A 22,691-nucleotide genomic window follows, 5' to 3' on the forward strand; every position below is an offset into this window, starting at 1 on the left:
TTTAGATTTTGATCTGATATTACCAGATTTAAAAAATTGACACCTAATCCAAAAGATTTGCATGGCAATAGGAAGACCCAAAGCAAACACATCCACAGGCCTGCTCTGCTGTGGTCTGCATTTATCACCTGGACCTGCTCCACCCCATCAGGACAGGGGAGGGCGGGAATCTCAGGCTGCCAGCTCAGAGGCTTCCTGTGGTCCTAGTTGGAGCTTTGATGGGTGGGTCTTCTTTCTCCCATCTTCTTCCTGCCTCCACCTTCCATCCCTGCCCTTTCGCTTTTCTGTGCTTTTCTTTATTTATGAGCCCCTTTGAACTTTCAGTGTAAATATTTTGTCACCTCTCTCTCACACATACACATTGCTCATTGTTACACCTATTCAAAGACGATCTTGTAAGGCGTGCAATCTCCCACGTGCTAGACATACATGAGGGGTAGAAACATGAGTAGTACATAACTCCGTGGAGAAATGACCTCATGGCCCAAAGCTATTGCCAGAAAGATTCCTACTTAGCGCTGGGGGAGGAGGCACTGATGCCATCCAGGGAGCCTGGAAAAGGTATTGCACTGGAGGACAACCTTGACCTGCTTTTTGAGGAAGAGTACAGAAAAGGAGACTTGGAGGGCCTTCCAGATGGGGATGTAACATGCACGCAGAGGACGGGGGACAGGCAAGGTCAACAGGAAGTCAAGCATATCTTCAAAGCAGTAGAGTCAGGGAGACGCAGACCTAACCACCTCACAATCCTATTTCCTCAGCCAGGTGGATATTGAGAGGTGTCTTTAGGGGCCTGAGATTTGGGCACTATATTACCATAAAAATGATTATGTCTGCAGCTTCTAGAAGCTTCCATCTGAGGATTCTCATTGCTTGAAAGATTAGCTCTTTTTTGTTAGGGAAAAGGGGCAATGAGGAGGGGAAAGTTCATCTCAAGATGGCTACAGCTCCTAAAAGATGTGCCTTTGGGGATCCCTGCCAAAGAAAGAGGCAGCAGCAATTCTGAGTATATCTTTGGTCAGGAGACTCACCCTCTGTTCTACGTGAGTCACACATGGGAAAACAACTTTTTGATTTTGGTCACGCAAACCTATGTGCCAAGACAAGCACAGATTTGGTCTTGGAGCTTTACTTTGCTCCACCTTGTTTCTTTTCTAGCATTTTCTCTTAGTTTGTCTGAACAGAAAATGAGAGAGGCTGTGCTGGGCTGCCAGCAGCCAGCACCGGGGTAAAATCCAGAAGGCCATCCCCGGGAGCCCAGAAGGTGGCTTCTGCATCCATCTGTCTGCAGAGATGCCAGGAAGCTGTACTGCAGACCCGTGACTGGTGACCGGGAGTGGCTGATCACCTGGCCTCCTGGCTGGGGAGAGAAACGCTGCCATGGCAACTGCAGCTGCAGCGGAGGTCACAGAGGAAATGAAATAAAAGGCAACCACGGCAGCATTCATAATGGGCATCAGGAAAGCAGTTGCAAAATGCACCACCGGAAAGATATAGCTACCTGGAGAAAGTTGTCGAGATGGGGCAGAGTCAGAAAAGGAGTTAAGAGGAAGGAGAAAGTTGAGCACAGAAAGATTACACTTTGGGGGCAGCTGATTCTCCCTAAATATCCAGCATAATGAAATGCCAGGAAGTTAGTGGGTTGCTAAAATAAGTATTGAAATAAGATTCCACTTTTGCAAGAGCACATTAACAGTTATTTCCCACTTATTTGTGAGCAATGTAAAGGGCTTTCAGAGCTTGGCATTTTTCTTTTCGATTATCCAATGTGTTTGTGGTAAGGAGGAGAAGAGCATCATCACATCCATTCTGTGGTCAGAAACCATGCAGAGTATCCAAGTATTAGAAATGCCTCCCCTCAGACACAGAAGCATAAAGCTACCCTAACACCCACCCATGAAAACAATTTTCAAGAACTGACGTGTCCAGTGTGGAGAAATGAGAACTCACCCTCAGTTCAGGAAGAATTTTAACCCATTTAAATGTAAATTTTAACCCATTTCCTTGAGGAGAATATTGATAATGCATACCAAAAGAGTTACATTTTGGCATTTGCTTTGATCCCACAATCCTGCTTCTTGGAATTTAACCTAAGAAAATAATCGTGGAAATCGCACGAGATATGCCACAAGGATGTTCATCACAGTGGTGTTTATAATAATGGAAAATTGAAAATAATCAACAAGCCTAACAATATGAGATTTGTTAATTAAATGGTAAAAGGTGCCATTATAAGTTGTAGGAAAGTATTTAAGAGATGTACATGAGGGTAGAGGAGTAATGACTATTTGGAAGGTCATTAATGAGGGCAACAGAGAAGGAGGTGGTGGGATGGAAGTCAAGAATAATCTAATCCCCCAATTGAAAGATGAAATGACCCTCCCATGAACTCTTACTCATTTGGGGGTCATCGCCTTAACTCTGGTGATGCAGAACTAGGGATCTGAGACTAAGCTTCTAACTTCCTCGCAGTAGTAGCTTGTAGCTGATTAGCTCTGATTTCAGGCAGGAAAAGAAAAACTAGGTTTGGGGCTAGACACTCTTTTCCCCCCAAGAGATGAGCCAGGCCTTGGGTTTTTACCTCTCCTTCCCCAGAGAAGCCCAAAGGCAGCTTGCTTCCTCCTCTCCTGCCAGGAGGTGGGCTGACACTCGGCAGTCATTGCCACTGTCTCATTGTTCAGTCCCCTACAAACTGCTTAATGTCACCCCTTGTAACGATGAGTGGACCACAGTGTTGAAGGATGTGTGTACCTGTGTGTGCACCTGCACGCGTGCGCATGTGTGCGCGTGATGAATGATGTAGCAGGGGATGTCAATGTGTTCATAGGTAGCCATAGGTGGTAGGATTATGGAAGCTGTTTTGCCTTCTTCGAAATGCTTATCTCTATCTTCTAAATTTTCAACATGGAGTATGAAATACTTTGTAATAGGCAAAAGAACAATAAAGTTTATTATAGAGACATTGACATTTCTAGGTTGTAAAATAACGTGCACCACCATCCCCCTGACTCTTCACACAGACAATGTTCTTGTTTTTTCTTACTTAAGCATTCCTCCTACCCCTGGACTGCACAGGGTCTCAGCCAAGACATGCACTCATGGTTCTCCTGTCAGCCCGGATTCCAGGCATCCGAAGAAAGGAATTGTAAAAACAGCAGGGTTCTTTAAATCTCACCAGTGTTAGTCTCCTACGTCTTTCTTTTAATGCTTGGATATGAGAACCTTGAACTAAGTCCTATTTGAAGAGCGGTGCCTTCAAAGTAGGAAGCAGAGCACTGTCTGTGGTTTTGACAGGCCGTGGAGCTACGGAGAGCACTCATCACAGGCCCCCACCAGGCGTGGACAAGGGCCTGATTCTGCATTAACCATCTGAGCCCTGAGAGCCAGCTCTGGGCTCCTGGCGTGGGCCTCCGCCCAGTCAGACGTACCTGCTTCATCCGCGGTGATGGACAGCTCGTTGCTGGGCTCACTCTTGCCAATCCGGTTCTTGGCGTACATGCGGATGCTGTAGGTGGAGGAAGGGTGGATATCAATGATGGTGGCCGAGTTCAGCTGAGGGGAAACATCTTTGGTTCTCTGAGCAGAATCCCAGGAGTCTTTTGGGTTTTGTTTTTCAAAAAAGAAGAGATAGAGACGTGAGTTTTTTCCCTCTGTCTTTGAAAGTTCACAAGTAGGAATCAAAAACAAAAAACCAAAAGAAAAAAAAAAAAAAGGAAAGAAGGAAGGAGAGAAAAGTTACAACTCAAAGTGAATTCTCAATGCAATGCTCCCAGTGTTCTGGCTGTGTGGCCATCAGAGGGGGCACGACATCACACACACTATCCGTGCTGAGCGAGGGGGACAAAGGCTGCGGGCAGCTGAGTTCTGGGAGGAGCGTCTGAGGGGACACCACAGGTCTCCCAATGGAGATCACGGAAGCTGCAAGTGGCGATAGCTCATGCCAGGGAAATGGAAAACGGACACATCTAGGCACTCATTGTACAAGATAATAAAAGGAATTATGGTCTGGACACTTCTCCACTCAAAAGAAAAAAAAAAAAAAAACCTCTGGTTCTAAAGGATATTTGAAAACCAGCAAAACCTTAGAGACCACGTCAGATCCTTTCTTCTCCAAAAAGAGAATGGTAAAAATGAAATACATAAAAACTAATCTCAATCTCCAGCATAAACACTGCTTACTAAATGTATTTCTCAGTTCTAATTTTTGGAATCATTTAGCCTCAAATCCTTTATCGTAGGCATTACGTTTCAACCACTGCTAATTTTAATAAGAGGACAGGCCTTGTATAAAGAGTTATCATTGAATATATGACAACTTATGTCTGTTGATTTTAGAGCTTCAACCAATGATGAGAATGTCAGTAAATGGTTCTTTTTTCAGAAAGAATTTGGGCAGGTGCCAATTTGGGGCAGGTGGTCAGGAAATGGTGTTGGTTGTGGAAGAACAAAGACCCCCCTGGGACAGTGGACAGAGGATGCTTACATAGACCCTCACTCCCCATGTCCCCTCGCGTGGTGCTCATCACACTTGTGAGAAGTGCATTGAGATTCTGTGTTCCCTGCTGGGTTCTAAGCCCCATGAGGACAGAGACAATGCCTGCCACGTTCAGTGCTGTATCCCCAGTGCTCGCACAGTGATGGGCACATGGCAATATAACAAATAATAAGTGCATGTTTCATAGATAAATAAATAAATGGAAAATATGCAGACCTTTGAGTCCCGGGAATGGCCCCACTGCCCTTTCCATATTGATGATGACTATGGAAGTTTAGAGGGCTGCTCTGCTCCAAAGTAACCGTAAATGCAAGAGATTTGCTGGATTGTAGAAAAAATATGTGGCTCTGAGATTGCCTTTGAATGCTCTAACTTATAAGGGAATGGAGAATAATAGAAACTGACAACGAATATTCCAGCTAAAAGAAAAAGTACCCTTTGAGTCAAGAAGATTGAAGGTGGAAGAACAGGACATAGAAAGAGAAGATGCTGCAAAAAAAATCAAACTGTGGCAGAGAAGACGAATGTGGTTCAGTGGAGGACAAATGAGGGGAGGGAATATAATACCAATGGAATAACACATAAATATGAGCTTTGTCCCATGAAGAGAAAGCCAGGCCTTCTGGAGAAGATGTTTAGGACAATAGAGAGGAAGCTCAGGCATTGTAAGATGCAGAGAAAGTCGCTAACTAGCCCCAGGAGGAAGCAGACACTAGCAGTGTTGATGGCTCCGCCCAGAGCAGTGTGGATGTTTCCAGAACTGACAAGGTCATGAAGACATAGGCATCTTCACCGAGGATGTGTCTGGGAGGTAGCTGAAAGCCTGAAAAGGCAAAGTAATGTCTACCGGCCACTTCTTTCTCCCGCCAGTCGAGTCATATGAATAGCCTGCGGGGGAGTAACCAAGGCGGGAGTCTTGCGCAAGAAACGTAAGGTCCTTGGAGAAGGGGCTGTGTTTTCAGCTTCTTCCTTGCAATGATTATACATTGAAAGAAAAAGATGATGTCGATGAGGATGACTATTCGAATAAGGTTCAAAACAACACAAGATGGATTTTTAGCTAAAGGTCAAGAAGATGAGAGAGAATGTGTTATCCTGAAGGATTTAAAAATAACTGAATGGAGAAGGAGAAGAGAGTCTAGTTAAATCCCCAAACGCATTCTGGGAAATGAGATGGCATCAAAGGCGGAATAAATACGGGGAGGTGACTACCCAGGAGAAAAGAGTCGAGAAAGGGAGTAAAAGTGCTGCTTCTGATCTCAGACGCGTGCAAACAGGCAGGTCATGAATTATTAACAAAGTGTGCTGGAGAATACAACGCCGGGTGTTAAAAACAATCACAGAGAGATCCTGATGCTTGGGAGGATGAGACTGCAAATTGAAATACAAACATAACCAGGAGGAACATACCATGGACAAAATAAAGAAACTTCTGAAGAGTAAGTCACAACCAGAAACGCATGCTTGGAAATCCAAGAGCTGAAGGAGGCAAGCATGAATGGGGTGTGTGTGGGTGAGGACGTGAAGAGGAAGGGAGAGGAATGAAATTGTTTTGGGGCTTAATGACAGGTCTCTTTGCCCAGTGGAGGAAGTGCATGGTGGTTTCTGGATGCAGAGGGCAAATGCAGCTCCAAGGAGGGTTTATGTGTCACACTGGAAGATTGTTTACAATGGGATGATTTACCAAAGCATGGGCTGGGCTAAAGGAATTTACAGGAGATGCTGAGGCTCTCAGGATCTAGCAAGAGTCGGGAGCTGCTCCCTCTCAGGGCCAGGAGGGCCAAAGGGAAAGGACAGTGTTGCTGGAGTCCAGACAGGACTGGAATCTCAGAAGAGGGGCCCCCAACTGAAGCTGCTCACAGAGAGTGCAGACTCTGCCAGGATCCTTGTCTGAATGATTCTCTATGCCTGCATTGGGCAGAGCCAATTGGAAGTCAGAGGGAAAAGCAATCTGCCTGGTGCAGTCCACGGCGTTCAGCATCCCAGAGAAGAGAGTTCAGTAGCCCAGACAATGGGATTGTGGTGGAAGTCGAGGCAGCAGGCAGAGAAAAACCAGCAAAGAGAACTCATGCTTGTGGAGTAGCATCTGTTCACTCAGTACTTCGCAAGGCATTTTACAAATGTGACTTCTGCAGTCCCCAAATCTGTGAGCCCCTTCGAAACACCCTGGAGCTTTTTGACAACTGCACTTTAAGACCTACTGAATCCCTGAAGAATGGTGCCCAGAAACCTGTGCTTTTCAAAAGCTTCGTTCTCCGGGTGACTCTGATGCACAGCTAGAGTTTGGACAGACTGCTTTATCTGATTTCAAGTAAATTAAATGCAACAAATGTAATTTAAAGTTACTAAATTGAATATTTATTGATGACTCTACATGGCAGCACTGTGCTAGGCACTGGGGATCCAGGGACACACAACGTCAGAGTTCCCGCCTTTGGAAAACTTATGGGCAAGTTGGGAGATACTGAGGATTCTGAAAAGGGGACAATAGTTTCACAAACACCCGCGGTTTTAGAGGCCTTTGATATATAAGCATTTCCATGCATGCTTGAGTGACACTAAAAGCTGCCACTTATTAGATGTTTCTTATGTGCCAGCCAGTGAGTCAAGGGTTTTAAATGCATTCCATTCTTAGAAAGAATTCAACAAATATCTGTTGAGTGCCCACCACATGTTAGGTGCTGAGCTGGGTGCTGGAGAAACGGACTGGCCAGAACTAGACCTGTGGGCACAGGGACCCCCAAGAAGCTTCCAGTCTGGTGCGGTGACATGTTGATCAATAATCATAGCTGCCATGACTCTATTCCCCAAATTCCCAAATGAGGTCACTTTCTGTGGTTCCAGGGGTTGGAACTTCAACATAGCTTTTTGGTGGACAGAATTCAACTCACAGCAACATCACAGAAAGGTCCATTCTCCCTAAGCTAATAACAAATTTAATGCTGTCTCAACGAAAATAAGAAAAATGTTTTTATGGAGCTAGACATGTTGACCCTAAAGTTTGTAAAACTAAGGAAACATTAAAAAGTAAAATGACAAGAGGGAACTAGCAATACCAGATAGTAAAATATAAAGCCTCTGTGATTAGAACAGAGCGGCACTGGTGCATTAATAGAAAGATTACTCGATAAAATAGAATAAAAAATCCAGAAAGAGACTGAAGTCCATATGGAAAGGCAGTTTATGATAGAGGTGGCTTCTCAAATCACCGGGCACAGGTGGAAATCTTAATAAATGATGTTGGGGCTACTGGATACCCACTTTGAAAAGATAAAACTAGGTGCATATCTCCCAGCGAACACAAAAATGAACTCCAAGTGGATTAGAGAGCTAAATTTTGAAAAGAAAGAGGAAGAAGCCATACAAGGACTAGAAGAAAATGGGGTGAATTATTTTATAGCTGAGTGTAGGGAACAGATTTTCTAACTTGGCTCAAAATCCAGATGCTTTATAAAAGAAAATCTTGATAAAGTTGAAAAACAAAACAAAATGCAACAAAATAATCACAGAGATAAGGATGCGATCGCAGCCACCAGGAAAGAAAGGAGATGGTTGTGTAGGAGCACATGAGAGGGAGGCCTGGCCTCACCTATGGACCAGGGATGCATCCCTGTGGAAGTAACAAGAAGAGTCTAAGGAGAAGGCGTGAGTAACCATAGCAACAGTGTGGTCCAGGGAAGGGAGGGCCTTCTGGCCAGAGGGGGCAGTCTGTGGCCTTTGAGGGACCCTTGTCACAGGGAGATGCTGTGGTATCCCATTTTACAGAGGAGAATGGCTAGGGGAGGCAACCAGCGAAGTGTTCAGCTGGTAAGAGACAGGGCCAGCAGCAGAGCCAGGACAGGCTGGACCCCAACACCCTTGTGGAATGTCTGGATCATCACCAGCACCTGGAAATGACCGATACCCCTGATTACAGGGAGGCACTGAGCTGTTCCCCTGAGGGGTTACCTGGGCACCAGCATCAAGATCCTGTGGTCTTGTGGTTAGGGCTCAGCCAGAGAAACTGGCAGGGCCTGTCCCTCCCTCTGGGGACTCTGTCGATTGTTCCTATGCCGCGTTTCTCCCGAGTTCTCATTGCCACCATCAGTTTCCAGGCTGTTCTGTGCTGGAACGTGCCTGCCTCACCTAAGAAGCATTTCCTCTCTCTAAAGACCTGCATCTCAGAACTTCTTGTTCTTTGGCTCCATCCTGATCTTACGTCTTTGACCAAGGACAAGGCCTCTTCTCTTCCCTTTGGCCCCGGGGAAGCCCCTCTGTCATAGTTGCTGGAAGATCCCTGTTTGGGTCAGCACTATCCTCAGCTCATTCACCTGGTCACTTCGCCCTCTCCCTGCACTCAGCCTGTGCTGGCTCTGTCACACTGCCTGGGAACAGTATGACTGGCAGCCACCATGCTCCTCTCAAGAGGCTCCCGTGGGCCCTGTGTGTGCATCACCTCACTTCCAGGTCTCTAGTTGGGACTCTGGGCGAATGAGCTGAGGCATTGCATCTTTTCTATGTGCATTTCTGATCCAGCTGCTTAGCCCAAGTCTCAAATACCCTTTCTAAAACCACTCTTCTTGGTTTGGTGCAGTTTCTTTTTAATCTTCACGTATCGCTCTCCTTAGCAGTTCCTTACAGCTCCTTCATAGTCCCACCTCACACCATTTTCTCGTTCTGTCCCTTCCCTGTTCTCACTGACACCTTTCCTCACTCCTGACCTGCCTCTCAGGCTGCCTCAATGTTTTCCTAGGGCATCAGCTCAAAAGATACTGAATCGGTAACAACAGTGTAATCTCAAGTAACGCACGGTGCCCAGAAAGTGAAAACTAAGGCCATTTGTGTGGCCTCTGGGAATCATTTTAACCTTCACATGCAGATGGCGCTCTAATTCCTTGTCTGTTTTACAAGATGTGGTAAAAGTCCTGACCAGAAGCCACATCGATGGTATCTGACCCTCCGCCTGGTGGAGCATCAAGCTCAAAAGGGTGTTTGCATTGTCACTTTAAGACAGTATGTTAGAGACTAAATAAACACAACTGTTCTATCCTGGCAACTGGGTCGGTTTTACTCACGGGCTCCCGGCCGAGCTGGCCGAGCTGGCCCAGAGGACATGCAGGAGGGCTCCGGGATGCGGTCATGAGTGGTCCTTGCCGTCAGCGCCCTGTCTCAGCAAGGAGCGGCTCTCTTTTCTCAGCACAAAACCCCACCGCACAGCCCACCCTACAGACGCTGAACACAGCTGAGGCTCAGGGATGCGACCCAAGGGAAGTAAAGAGAAGCGGGAGAGGGAGGGAAAATAATGACAGTGGCCGGGTCCTGTCCGCTGTCGCCCACATGCTGATCGGGGGCAAGAATGCCAAATTGGCCCTCAGGAAGCAAGACTGAGGTCTGCTGGCTCGGAGAAAGGAACCGATGAAGTGCATCTCGACACAAAACACCACTCCACCAGAGGAAGCGTGGGTGGACGTCGTGCCAGAGAAGAAAGGAACTAGGAAAGAGAGCCCCCTCTGAGTGTCTGCGGGTCCAGGTTTACTCTTACAGGTAAATGAATAAGGAAGGAGAAAAATAAAAGGACTCTTTGAAGTGGAGATGAGGCTGGAGGAAATAAAGGCCTTACCTGATTTATTTTTGCATTCGATATCGTAGCCCGTGATGGGGCTGTTCCCATCAAAGCCCATCGTCCACCTGAGGGTAATCGTGCGAGCTTTCACATCTTTGATCTCAATTTCGGGAGGGTCTGGGGGCTCTGTGCAATCAACAGAAAACCCGGCATTAGTTCAAACGCGGCTGGGACATGAGAAGCCAGTGGAAGTGCTGAGCGTGGCTCACACAAGCTGTGTCAGCCCTCGGCATCGGCAGCGGCTTTTTACTCGCAGACATTTTTTTCTTCGTCACGTTTTAGGAAGGAAAAATGCCGCTTTTCCAAAACTGCCCATTTTCATAGCACTTGCAGAGCTTGGCCAAACCTGGATGGATTTTAATGTCACTCAATATCTTGGCCCCAAACGTTAAACTTCCCTTTTAATTTGGATCATCTAGTATCAAGATTCCTAAGGTTGTGACCCAGACCCGGAAGGACTTTGTTCCCTGTCTTTTGGGGCTGCACCTTGAAATAATCTCAGGCACTGAAAAATACTGCTTTAGCACGAGCATTGTACATATTCAAAATTTTCCAAGAATTAGGAAGTGTTATGCAGCAAAGTGAGCTAGAGATGCCCACACAGATGCCCAAGCCTGGGCAGACACCTGCTGTCCTAAAAAAGCCCTGTTTTTCCCGCTTTGCTGCCTCCTTCCTACCTTGCACCGTGAGCTGAATTATTCCACGATCCTCCCCATAAGAATTGATCGCATGACAGGAGAAGAAGCCAGAATCTTCTCTAACAGTTGGCAAAATCTATGTGTAAAGCAGAAAGAAATCCATCTTATCCCACAGCATGGAGCAAGAGAACCACTAAAAGGGTTTTTGCCTGTAAAAATCTCTCCATTCTTTCACCACCCTCCCACCCCCAGCGTCTACACACATACACACTCGCAAACACACACACAATTCTGGAAGCAAATTATCTCAGGGCAACTGTAAATGTGCAGACGGACAGGTGCAATGTACATTATCATTGTAGCTGCCAGCTCGTTAAGTTGGATGTGCAATTTATGTGGGATTTCACGGTCAGGTTGATATATCCTCCACATATCCTTTTTTTTTTTTTCCTCATAGTAGATTTTCAAAGCATCCAAAGCAAGCCCGCCTAAAGAAACAGATCTATAATACTGCAGTAAAGGCTTGGTCTCACAGGACCCTCATTAGAGTCTGCTCAAGAAGAATTCCAGCATTGGACCCTGTGAGTGAATCAATACCAGTGTTTCAAACACAGGGCTTTTCTTTTTTCATGCCTGTGCTGCAGCATCATTTATCCCCCACACTAAAAGCATCACTCACTCACTACCAATAGTGCTAAAAATTATGGGAGACTATAATCCTTATTCTAGTTTTTGTGATCCTAGATAAAGAGCAGAATTTTTTTTGCATGGGATTTTTCTCAAGAAGTAAAATATTTTTCATTAAAATGTATTTTGTCCCAAGGCCTGACCAATTTTTCTTTTTACGGAAGTGAAAACATGCGCACAGCGTAGGCTGTCACTTCTCCAGGATTAACTGTCATTAAAAGACTCTATTTCTTATAGTTTTTATTCCAGTTGGGTTCCCTGCTGTGTTCATAATAATTTTACTCTTAATAACACTTACGCTAAAGCACTATTTTTGCAGGCTACTTAGTAATCTCACTGTATGAAGGGGGAGAGAAATGGTGCTTCATACATAAGTTCCAGAAGATTATTTGGGGTTTATCACCCACGTGCACCCATGTATGGGAGAGGACAGGCTTATTCTGCCAACGAAGTTGGAGTCCATCTGTCATGTTTGTCCCGCTTTTACCTGCAGAGTCGAAATCACCTCCTCTCCCACTTCCTTGGTGGACACAAGATAACGGGCCATTTCGGGGTTAATGATCCGGTCCTCTTTCTCCCAGCGGACTATGATGGGTTTCTCCCCATGGGCCGTGCAACTCATTTCCTTCTTTTGACCCTGAGTGGCCAGGGTCGTGTTTGGGTAGGATGTAATCATCGCAGGAACTGAAAACCCAAGGGGGACACAACTTATTTATCAAAGCAGGTTCCTGATTTTCCCCACTGCGACATTTAGCTAAATCACGCTTAAAGAGACGTTCCTTTGAAATAAACCTTATTTATGAAACTGCTGAGCAAGAATCGTGAACAAAACAGAGGGAGAGTGGCAGAAAAATGAAACGTGACTCAATGAGCCTTAAGCAGAAGGTTTCATATTCAGAGGCTGTTACTCTTCCATTCCCGTGGAGAGCAGACGTGGGCCATGGAGCATGGCCCATGTCCCCTAGAACCCGTAGGAAGATGATTTTACTTGCTGATTAGACTGGAAAGGAGGTTTCCACTCAGAATCATGCTCCTCCTTCTGCAATCATCTACGTTTCTAACTATTACTTTCAGCTGTAGAACTATGAACCCTTATTCATCAACATAGATGGAACCCTGACCAGTTGCCGCTGACCAATCCTTGAAATTACTTCTAGACATCCCCACCTCCCATGGTTGTTACAAACTTTTGTAGTTACTTGGAGACCTCAGAGTTACCCTTCTCCCATAACTTACAGCCGGGAATCTCACCCCCAATTCACTAAGAAAACAGAAACCATTATTTGTGAAACTTCTCAAGTTCCCTCTCCCCTGCATCAAAATTAATCTATAGACTTCCATTCTTGGCAATATGCTGGGTGACATAAGACCCTACTCCCAATCCCTGAACCACCTAGAAATGCTGGATAGCATAAAATAAGCATCTTTTTAAATGGATACTAAGCTCATGAGAAAGTGAGAGAAATCCCAGGAGCCAGAAACAAAAGTGGATGTTGAAAGGCCAGAGGGATGCTGCTGCTGATGCTTTAACCACTTGAGAGGTAGGGAGTCAAAGGTGAGACTGCCAAAGCCAGGCTCCTCAAAGGGCTCTATCTTCAGAGCAAGTATATAACCAAAATAAAAATAAAAATAAAAATCCATGATGGTGAAGGGAGATGCAAACCGCCTTGGCTTGTGCTATGAATGAAGAACAAAGTGTCTCCTCCTCTGAGAATCTGTAACTGCTCTGACTCTACATAGGTCTGGAATTCATGCTAAAGGATTAATAGGATGGTGATCCTAGTCTGGTGATAGGCCTGAGAAACTCAGCAAAAGCAAACACAAGCACATTCTAGGAGGGTGTCCTCTCCATCCAGGCCACTGGAATTCTCCCAGATAAACACTTGCTGAACATGAGCTTACAATAAAAAATATCAAAGACATGAGAAAACAATCCACCATAACTGAGAGTCACCAATAATTCACCATAATTCACCATATTTGAGAGTCATCCCCCAAGGACTTCAGATGCTAGAATTGCCAGATATACACTCTAAAAGAATTATACACAAAATGTTTAAGTATTTTTGAAAAGCATGAGAAAGGAACAAGATATTATCAAAAAGGATCAGGAAGATTTGCAAAATCACCAAGACAAATTTACATTTTCACCTGCTTTTTATCTCATTTTCCCAATCACAGGAAGAAAGAGTCGCCCTCATTTTTCTTTTTTTCTGAGGAATATTTGCCCTGAGCTAACATCTGTTGCCAATCTTTCTCTATTTTGTATGTGGGCTGCCGCCACAGCATGACCCCTGACAAGTGGTGTAGGTCTGTGCCCAGGAGTAGAATCTGGACTGCCGTAGTGAAGTGCATGAACTTAACCACTAAGCCACTGGGACTGGCCCTCACCCTCCCTCATTTTTAAGGTCAACTCACAATTATGTTCTTTATTGCCCACCTCTGAAGCCCTCCAATGCTCCCTGGGCACTTTACCATAGAAACACTGTGCTTTCTTCTAAGACTGGCATATAATGGATCATGTCTTCCCCCATGACCTATTAGATTGGTTTGAGACAACAAGAGAAAGATCTACCATTTCTGTAGCCTGAACACCCATGGAAGAACCCATGCTTTGAAGTTTCTCTACTGTCAGCAGACCTGTGGCAGAGACAACAAGATGTGGAGTGGGCAAACTGGTAACTGAGGACAAGAAAAACTATGAGTCCCACATGTTAAAGAAAGCTGCCTACGACTGTGGTGAGGTTTCTCCTCCAGCATATCTGAAAAGCAGCAAAATAACTATACAGTCCGCAGCCTTTCATCTCAACCCCTCCCTTTTTGTAGTCTAGTTAAGAAAAATTTCAAATTTTTATTAACAGTTTTATTGAGGTGTAATTTACATACCATAAAATTCACCTGTTTTAAGTGTACAGTTAAATGAATTTTAATATTGCATTAGTTTCCTAGGGTAGCTGTAACAAAGTACCACAAGCCAGCTGGCTTACAATAATGGAAATTTATTCTCTTACAGTTGAATCCAGTCCAAAACCAAGGTGGTGGCAGGGCCATGTTCCCTCTGAAAGCTGTAGGCAAGAATCTTTCCTCTCCTCTCCCAGCTTCCGGTGGCCCTTGGTGTTTCTTGGCTTGTGGCCATGTCACTCCAATCTCTGCCCTCATCTTCACACTGTGTTCTTTCCTGAGTGTCTCTTTGTGTCTTCAGATGGGTTTCTTATAAGGACACCAGTCACTGGATTTAGGACCCACCCTATGCAGTATGACTTCATCTTAACTAATTATATCTGCAAAGACGCTAATTTCACAGACGGTCATATTCTGAAGTTCCAAGTGGACGTGAAGTTTTGGGGGGCAATACAGTAAATTTACATTACCCAACACACATACACACATGCTATTACAACCCAATACAAGTATATAGAGTTGTATATTATCACCACATCAAATGTTCAAGTATTTACGTTACCCCAAAAAGATTCCTCCTGCCCATTTAGTCCTTTCCCACCCCCAGTCCTAGGCAGCCACTGATTGACATTCTGTTCCTATAGATTTACCTTTTCTGGACATTTCCTATGAATGAGTGACACAGGAAGTATTCTTTTGTGTCTAGCTTTCTGGATCTTTTTCACTGAGCATGTTTTCACGGTTCATCCATATTATAGTGTCTATCAGCACCTTGTTCCTTTTTGTTGCTGAATAATATTCCACTGCATGGATAAACCAAATTTTGCCTATTCACTTACCAGTTGGTGCATATTTGAGTTGTTTCCACTTTTTAGTTCTTACGAATAATGCTGCTATAAACATTTGTGTACATGTTGTCGTGTGGACCTATGTTTTTATTTTGCCCAGGTCGATTCCTGGGAGAGGAACTACTGGGTCACGTGGAAATTCTGTTTAAAATCTTGAGAAACTGCCACACTGTCTTCCCAAGTAGCTCCACCCTTTTTGCAATCTCTACATAAGAAGATTAAGCACAGAAGAGGGAGAAGAGGTGTTAAGATTCAGGGTTCATGGGAAGGGAAGAGGGATGTTTCTCTTCAATCACGTGATGGGTAAAGTAAAGCTGAGGAAGGTGAGTGGGCATCTTCCATGTCAGCTTGATGCTTACTGGCTGTGGAAACCCTGAGCCCACCACAGTGCTGCCACTGCAGAGGAGCTGGGGGTGGTGAGGGAGATTCCAGGAGAGGTTGACATGTGCTGCCTTGGAGAATTTAGCAAGCACAGGGACTGGAACCACTCCTCTGAGATCATGAAGGCAGAAGGCTTCCTGTGGCAGCCTGTGCAGCAGCAGCATGAGAAAGGTCCACTGAGCTGTGAGCCTGGGACAACAGATGGAGACTTTTCCAACCCACCCCAGTTCCCCAACTCACCAAGGGAAGGGCCTAAGGCCCTGGGAGTTCAATGGCCCCATTAGTTGGTCCAGACAGTCACCACCCAAAAGCCCCCTGCCCAGAGAGGAGGCTGGATACATACTCCACTGACAGAGGCCGAAGAGAAACATGGCGTCCTGCTCCAAGGCAGTCCTCACAGCAGAGGAGGCCAGGGTGAAACCCCAGGAGGAGCAGGAAGCAGAATGGACCACTCCTCCTCAAATCTCTCCTCAGTCACGGATATTCCTGCCTTCAACTTTGCACCATCTGCCATCAAAGAGTTCTGGATGCTACTGGGCCCCTTTGAACAGAGGGTGGGGAACCTGGACATCAAGTGTGGATGGAGAGCTGAAAGGGATGCTCGCATCTTTACCAAGGGGGAACAGACAGGAGCATCGGACCCCTGTGCCCAGGACAGTGGGGCACACCTACTCTGTGTATCAGCCCTGTGTATGAGCCAGCGTGCTCAGTGCACTGGGATGCACACTCATTACAGCCCTGGGGACCACTTTCCTGATCGCAGTTATGAGGAGAGGCCAGGCCAATCCTTGAGGTTCTTCTGACATGTTTCCTCATCAATTTTCCTTTAAACATAGAGTAAGAATTCTTTTTTATACTTGCATCATTTCAGTAAACCTCAACCATAGGGAATATATTTATGAGAAAAATGAAGCAATTGTAAATTGTGTCTAAGAACCCCGGAAATAGCCCTAAAATATCTGTACAAAATGCAAACATTTTAGCAGTCGGAGACAGCCCCAGATGCTCTCTTAGAGCCTATTGATGTTTTCAAGCAGGACAGATGAGTGTGGTTAAATTCCTTTCTTGCCCACAGCAGATTAGAACCCACCCTTCGAGAGAGTGGCAGTCAGCCAGAGCTGGGCCATCAACAAAAGTGAACCGGTGAAAGAACTGATATGAGAGAGGAGAGCCGAACCACACCGAGCAGGCACGAAGCTCAAGACCACGGTGCTGTGGGACCACTTGGGTCCAGCAAACACGATGTCCCCCCTCTCCTCACCCTGCAGCCACACGTCTATGCCCACGCTCACTTAGTCTCCCCTGAGTATTTCAGAGTACTCTAGAATGTCACCATCATGGGTTTTCAAACCATGATCCTCAGCCATTGAGAGTATGTTAATACTTGGTGTGGTCTGTTTAATAAGACATAGAACTATTTAAAATACTTAAAAAGATTTTTTTCTGACGTGACTAATAAAAATATTTCAAGGGTCCAAGAGGGTAGGAGATGTCGGTTCTGTGGACATTTGACTCATGATGATGCTGGACAAATGCAACATCTCTCTGCAAGTGTCCCTGAATGTCTTCTTTTGAACAATATACCAGCCAGGAGGTGGCAGCACCATTTTCCTGTGAGGGATTTGGAGAAAGGATCAGAGACACCAGTTGAATACTGGCGCTGCAAGCAGTGGGACTGCTGTTGGTGGAACGTCTTCAGTAGTGGGGTATTAGCTATCAGCATGTATTTAGGCATGCTCAATAACTTTTCTTTTATTTCTCCAGCTTTTAACATTATAAAAAAAATACTTGAAAAAAATGTATTTATGAGCCTTTCTTATAGCTAGCTGTTACCATATGACTGAGCTCAAGGCAATGATATATCTAAGACTTTTGGGAGGTATGCTCAGCTGGTTGGAATCCCTTTAGGCTTCCTCTATTTCCTCCTGTGTCAGCCTGAAATCAGGACCTGATAGCCGGAGCACCAGCAGCCGTCTTTCACCATGTGGTGACTTTGACGATGTGAGCCTAGGTCTCTCATGACACTCTGAAGCTATCATCCCAAACCTGGCTTGCTTCACTCCAGAAAAGGTCTACATGAGAGAGAAATAAATAATTGTGTTTATCCATTATTATTTTGGATTTTTCTATAATAGGAGACTGAGAATTGTTTTGAGTTGACTTAATCATAGGTCTAGACTCTTTGGGAACATATGGAATATGTTCTATATTGAAAAACAATTCCTATTGGATGGCTCTGCAGAGAAGGATGTCATGTACAACACAGATAGCTTCTAAAACAACCCCCATGAGTTGAGTGTTATGGGTTAGGATGTCATCAGCCTCTATAACATGTGTTTGCCCCCTTAGTTGTGCCACTGGCTTGCTGTGTGATCCTAGATAGGAACTCAACCACTCTGTGCCTTAGTTTTGTCCTTGTCAAGTGGAGATAGTGATTATTGAGAGGATAAAAGGAACCAGCTCACAGCACGGAGTCAGTGCTATATGAGCATACATTGATGGTGTCTCCACTTTCTGATGGCAGAGATTTCTTTGTGTCCCAGGGGAGGTGGGGTCTTCAGATGAGGAATGAATGTGGGCTTTGATCTGGGGGCTGTGGTCTGCTCAGGCCTTCGGGCACATCTTCCTCATGAGGCTTCTTTACTAAAGACATCTTTGGTTTGGGCTCATATCCACTAACCAAGACTTTTTTCCCATAAGGACTGAGGGCTAAGTCATGATAATTAAAGATCCCAAAGCCACCAAAGTGACCTAAATTTCAAAACTGTGAACAAGTCTGTTGTAGGCCCAAGAAGAAGAAAACATTTACTTCTCATTCTTCCTTTCAAAACTGGGGAACATGAAACAGAAACTGTGAAACCTGCATACAATTGAGCTTTGAAACATGGCCCCCTGGTCCCTCCAGAAAGGAGTCGATTCTTGGAACCCGCTGTGCTGAGCAGAGAACAGAGAAACTCTGGTCCCAAAGCTGTGCTCTGGAAATCAGTCCATGCTAACATCCCACAGTGGTATGGGTGTCTAAAGGCTACGGAGAGGATTCCTCATTGCAGTACTTGCAAAAAATAAAAAAAATTGTAATATCGCACTGCATGACAAAACACAGGTTTCCTGTGAGGACGTGGCAACTGTGATCACTACCCAATTCCAGGGTATTTGTCACTCTCAATTCTTTATATTCCAATGAGAGTGAACCAATTCCGAAATAGAGGTTTCTGTGCTGCTATGCAGGAAGCAAATGCATCGTGAAGGCTGGTGTTCCCCTGGAATGCAATTTCCTATCACTTTAAAACAACCAACCAGAAGAACACCTTATTGCTCTCCAAGAAAATGCATCTTTGCTTTGAGGACTTGCTTGTTTTCTGACCTTTCCTTTTCTTAGTAATGAAAAGCATTATTGCATTCTACATTGAGTCAAGAAATGCCGCGACTGAACCATGGACCTCTGGTTTGCAGTTTGCCCTTCTTACTCTACAAAAAATGCTTGTTCTTACCCATATTTCTCCTTTGGAGGGGCGCCCCACCAAAATGGGTATTTTATTTCTGGTTAATAAATTCTGTATTTATTCAGAAATACTCTGACAAGCCTGTGTTCTCCTATCCCACCCAAGTATTTTCACCCCTTTAAAGGAATGGTCAAAAGGATTCTTAAAAAATGGTTCTTTATCATGCCTCTTTGCAATGCAAATGTTTGAAGGCATGACCTTTTCACTTGTCACAGTCATGGGTGCTGAGAGATGACAACACGTCAGCAGAGCGGTGCCTTCTGCAAGGATTTCTGAAGCATAACAAATGGATGGGGTAATTGAAGAGGGATGGGTAGCAAGGAGAGGCTGTGGGCCAACCCTGTTGTCAGGAGCAAAGGAAATCCAGACCAGGAGAGCTTTGTTCAAGGATGTGGGCTGTGTGCTTCCTCCACGACATTGCCATTACGGAGGGTGTGGTTTAGTTCGTTATACAACGGTTTATAAATTTCCTTCATTCACCAGCGTATCATCTAACAGCACCTTAACGTCCAGTATTCTGCACACTTATGGTACAAGGGAGCCGCATCTGACCCACTTTCTTGCAGCAGGAAGACGCGGTGGTGCAGTGGAGCCACCGCCACTGGCCAGGGACAGCTGATGATGCGCGGGAAACCCAGCTCTGCTGTCCAGTGATGTGACCTAATTAACTTGAAACCGGAAATGGTGGGAGGATTTACACCACTGAAATTGGCAAATGCTAGAAATCAGGGTTTTTTCCCAGCCTTCCACTCTCAACAGCGAGTTTTTAACATTTACCGGAACACCTCCTAGGAGGGTATGTCACTACTTTAACGATTTTAGATGGTGTTCCCATCAGATCAGAGGCACTGAGATGTGGTGAGTTTACCAAAGAGCCATAACTAACCTTGTCCACAACTGTCAATCCTACAAATGTGAACAACATGACTGTATGTTTGGATAGGTAATTCAGCAGTAAATTGATGCATACGTTGATTTCTCAACATGAGGATATAGAAAGAATAAAAACTTATATTAATAAATCACTGATATTAAAGATTAGTTCCACACTTTACTCTCCTGTTTTAATGGCTCTACCAGTGAGACGAAACTGATCCTAATACATTTTTATTTCTATTCTCCCTTGCTGGCTCTGATGAAAATTCCACTGAAAGAGAAACAAAATGAAATACCAGGCATCTTGGATGACCCTCAACTAGAAAACCTGCCTGTCATGGTCATCTGGTTCAATGCCTTCATATTACAGAGAAGAAAAGACAAAACCAGAGAAGAGGAAAGAGCATCTATGGCCCAGATTCAAGAGTCAACCAGGGCCGGACTTAAATGACTCCTGTTCGAAAACCATCACCATCATCAATAACGACCTTCAACAGAGAGAGGGTGGCCAACTTCTCGGACGCCCAGGACTCCCCATGTTTGAGCAGGAAAGTCCTACATCCTGGAAAGTCCCTCAGTCTCTCTGCACAGTCAGAACAGAGGTGGCAGAGGAGAGTGTGGGGCCAAGAACAAGACAACAAGGCTGCCCCAATGCCCAAGCTGGAAAACAGAGGCAGGGACACTAGGATTTCCAGCTGGGAGGTGCAGGGAGGGAGATGTTCTGAGACGTGAACACATTTTTTAATCTACTTCTTCAACTACTTTTTTTTACATCCCTCCAACGTATGACTATGAAAAATTTCAAACGTACAAAAAGTTGAACAGCCATGTCTCCGCTGCATGGATCCCGCAATGAAAATATCACACACAGATTTAAATTAAAATTTATTTTCACTCTTAGTCCATCAGTCAATCAAAATCTACTGAATAAATAATTTTCACTATTCTATTTTGAAATAGACTTAGGTGAAAATTTGGATCGCTGAGCATCTCAAAGATCAAGCATGCAGACGGCAGCCACCTTGCTGAATTCGGCTGCTTAGGGTGGAGAACCACGGTAGTGCTTTATTCTGGACTCTGCAGATGTGACTTGGGATCTGGTGAACTAGGGTTAGAGCAGTGCCTGTCTCACATCTGCCAGGTCAGAGGAGGAAGTGAGAAAGGAAACCGGGAGCAAGGAGCCTGGGCTGCAACCTCATGCGACCACAGACACACTGGTCTGAGTGGGAAGCTCATTGGCTGCCCTGGGCCTCTGTTTTCTCATCTGACTCATAGAGGAGAGCTGAATGGGACCAGGTGCTCCAACATGGGCTGCATCTCAGAAGTTAGAATTACCTGAGGAGCTTTTCAAATGTACCAGTGCCCAGGCCCCATCTGAGCCCAAAGGAATCAGAGTCTCTGGGGGCAGGGCTCAGAAATGGATTTATCTAACGCTCTCCAAGTGATCCTAATGTACAGTCTGGATTGAAACAACTCAACTGGATGATTTCTAAGGCCTCTTCCAGCCCTAATTGTCCTCTCCTTTCCCTTTTTCTTTCTACTCCCTTCTTTCCTTCTTCTTTCCTTCCTACCTCCCTCCGCTCCTTCTCTCCTTCCTTCCTTCCTTATTTTTTCTCTCTTTCTTCCTCTTTGTTTCTCCTTTTCCTCTCTCTCTCTTTCACAATTCCATAATAACAATAATACCTAACTTTTATGCATGCTGACTATGTGCTAGAAAGTTTTTCCTATCCTAAGCATGTATCTAATCCACATAGCAACCTGGTGAGATAGAAATTCTGACCATAAAAATGACCCAAGACATATTTATAAAATGTCCTTTAAAAGAGATTCTAAATTAGGCTATAAATATGTGTGAGGGATTCAGAAATAACATTTCTAGCAGATTCATTGGACTTAAATTTACATTAACAGATGTCTATGCAGACCATCAAAGACAAGAAGACACCAAATATCTATTTTGAAGGAGGAAAAAAATAAAGATTACAGTTTAAAAGAATTTTAGGATTCACTTCATATTTGACATCTTCTCCTTTTTTCCCTTTATTTATAGGTAAGGAAACAGAGAACTGGAGGGTTTGAGACTGGCTACACTAGAAAGTATTCCCTTTATGCCCCTCTCCTACCCCTAATCAAAGCTCCCTCTTGTCTAGTAAGGTTTTTAAAACATCAATATCGCCATAAAGGTAATACAGTAAAGTTATCTTTTTTAATTGTTAACATGATGACTCTTTCCCTCTCCTTTCTCCTTTCCTTCCTCCAGGATCTTGGGAAGCTAAGCAGGTTGAAGCTAAGCCATACAAAGTAAATAACACACGTGTACCTCTGTATCCTGTCGTGTCAGGTCACTTTTACATACATGATCTCACAACAACATACGTGTCCTCAGTAGAGAAGGGAATTCTTAAGTTCCACTTGCCCATACTAAAATAGTGTGGCTTTAGACTGATTGCCATGCAACTAGTATTTGTGAGATCTAGAAGGAGAACCCAGCTCTCCTGAATCCAAGTGCAAAGCCTCTTTGCCTAACCAGAGTGGAGGATCGGAGGTTGGCTCACAGGGCACAGGTCCTCTGACCCAGGGTCATGGGGCAGCTGGAGCATCCTTGATAGTTCCTCGGTCCGGGCTGAGTCCACTCAGGGGAGACTCTCCATGATGTCCTCGATAGCTCCATTCCTTAGCTGCAAAAAGGATCCTAACATCTCTCCCACCAGGCTGTTGCATATTTGAGAGATGATGCCGGCGGGACTGGGACATCATCTG

The 22,691-nt window shown here is 44.8% G+C and overlaps 1 protein-coding gene across 4 annotated transcripts in view; it reads right to left on the minus strand.

Annotated features, from left to right (window-relative positions):
- Positions 1 to 22,691, minus strand: part of DSCAM (DS cell adhesion molecule) — a 687,554-nt gene that overhangs the window by 127,658 nt on the left and 537,205 nt on the right. For 3 of the 4 annotated variants that reach the window (XR_011495417.1, XM_014839281.3, XM_070488920.1), the window contains exons 12-15: positions 11,910 to 12,106; positions 10,775 to 10,871; positions 10,095 to 10,223; positions 3,429 to 3,596 (exon numbers count right to left, since the gene is read on the minus strand). Coding sequence is in view for 2 of the 4 variants with exons in the window: in XM_014839281.3 (XP_014694767.2) it covers positions 3,429 to 3,596; positions 10,095 to 10,223; positions 10,775 to 10,871; positions 11,910 to 12,106 (591 nt within the window). In the remaining 2 variants the exon portion in view is untranslated. The remainder of the gene's footprint in view (positions 1 to 3,428; positions 3,597 to 10,094; positions 10,224 to 10,774; positions 10,872 to 11,909; positions 12,107 to 22,691) is intronic. The other variant, XR_011495418.1, reaches the window with a different exon arrangement.

This window comes from Equus asinus, chromosome 18 (assembly GCF_041296235.1).
Source record: "Equus asinus isolate D_3611 breed Donkey chromosome 18, EquAss-T2T_v2, whole genome shotgun sequence".
In the NCBI taxonomy this organism is placed as follows: Eukaryota; Metazoa; Chordata; class Mammalia; order Perissodactyla; family Equidae; genus Equus; species Equus asinus.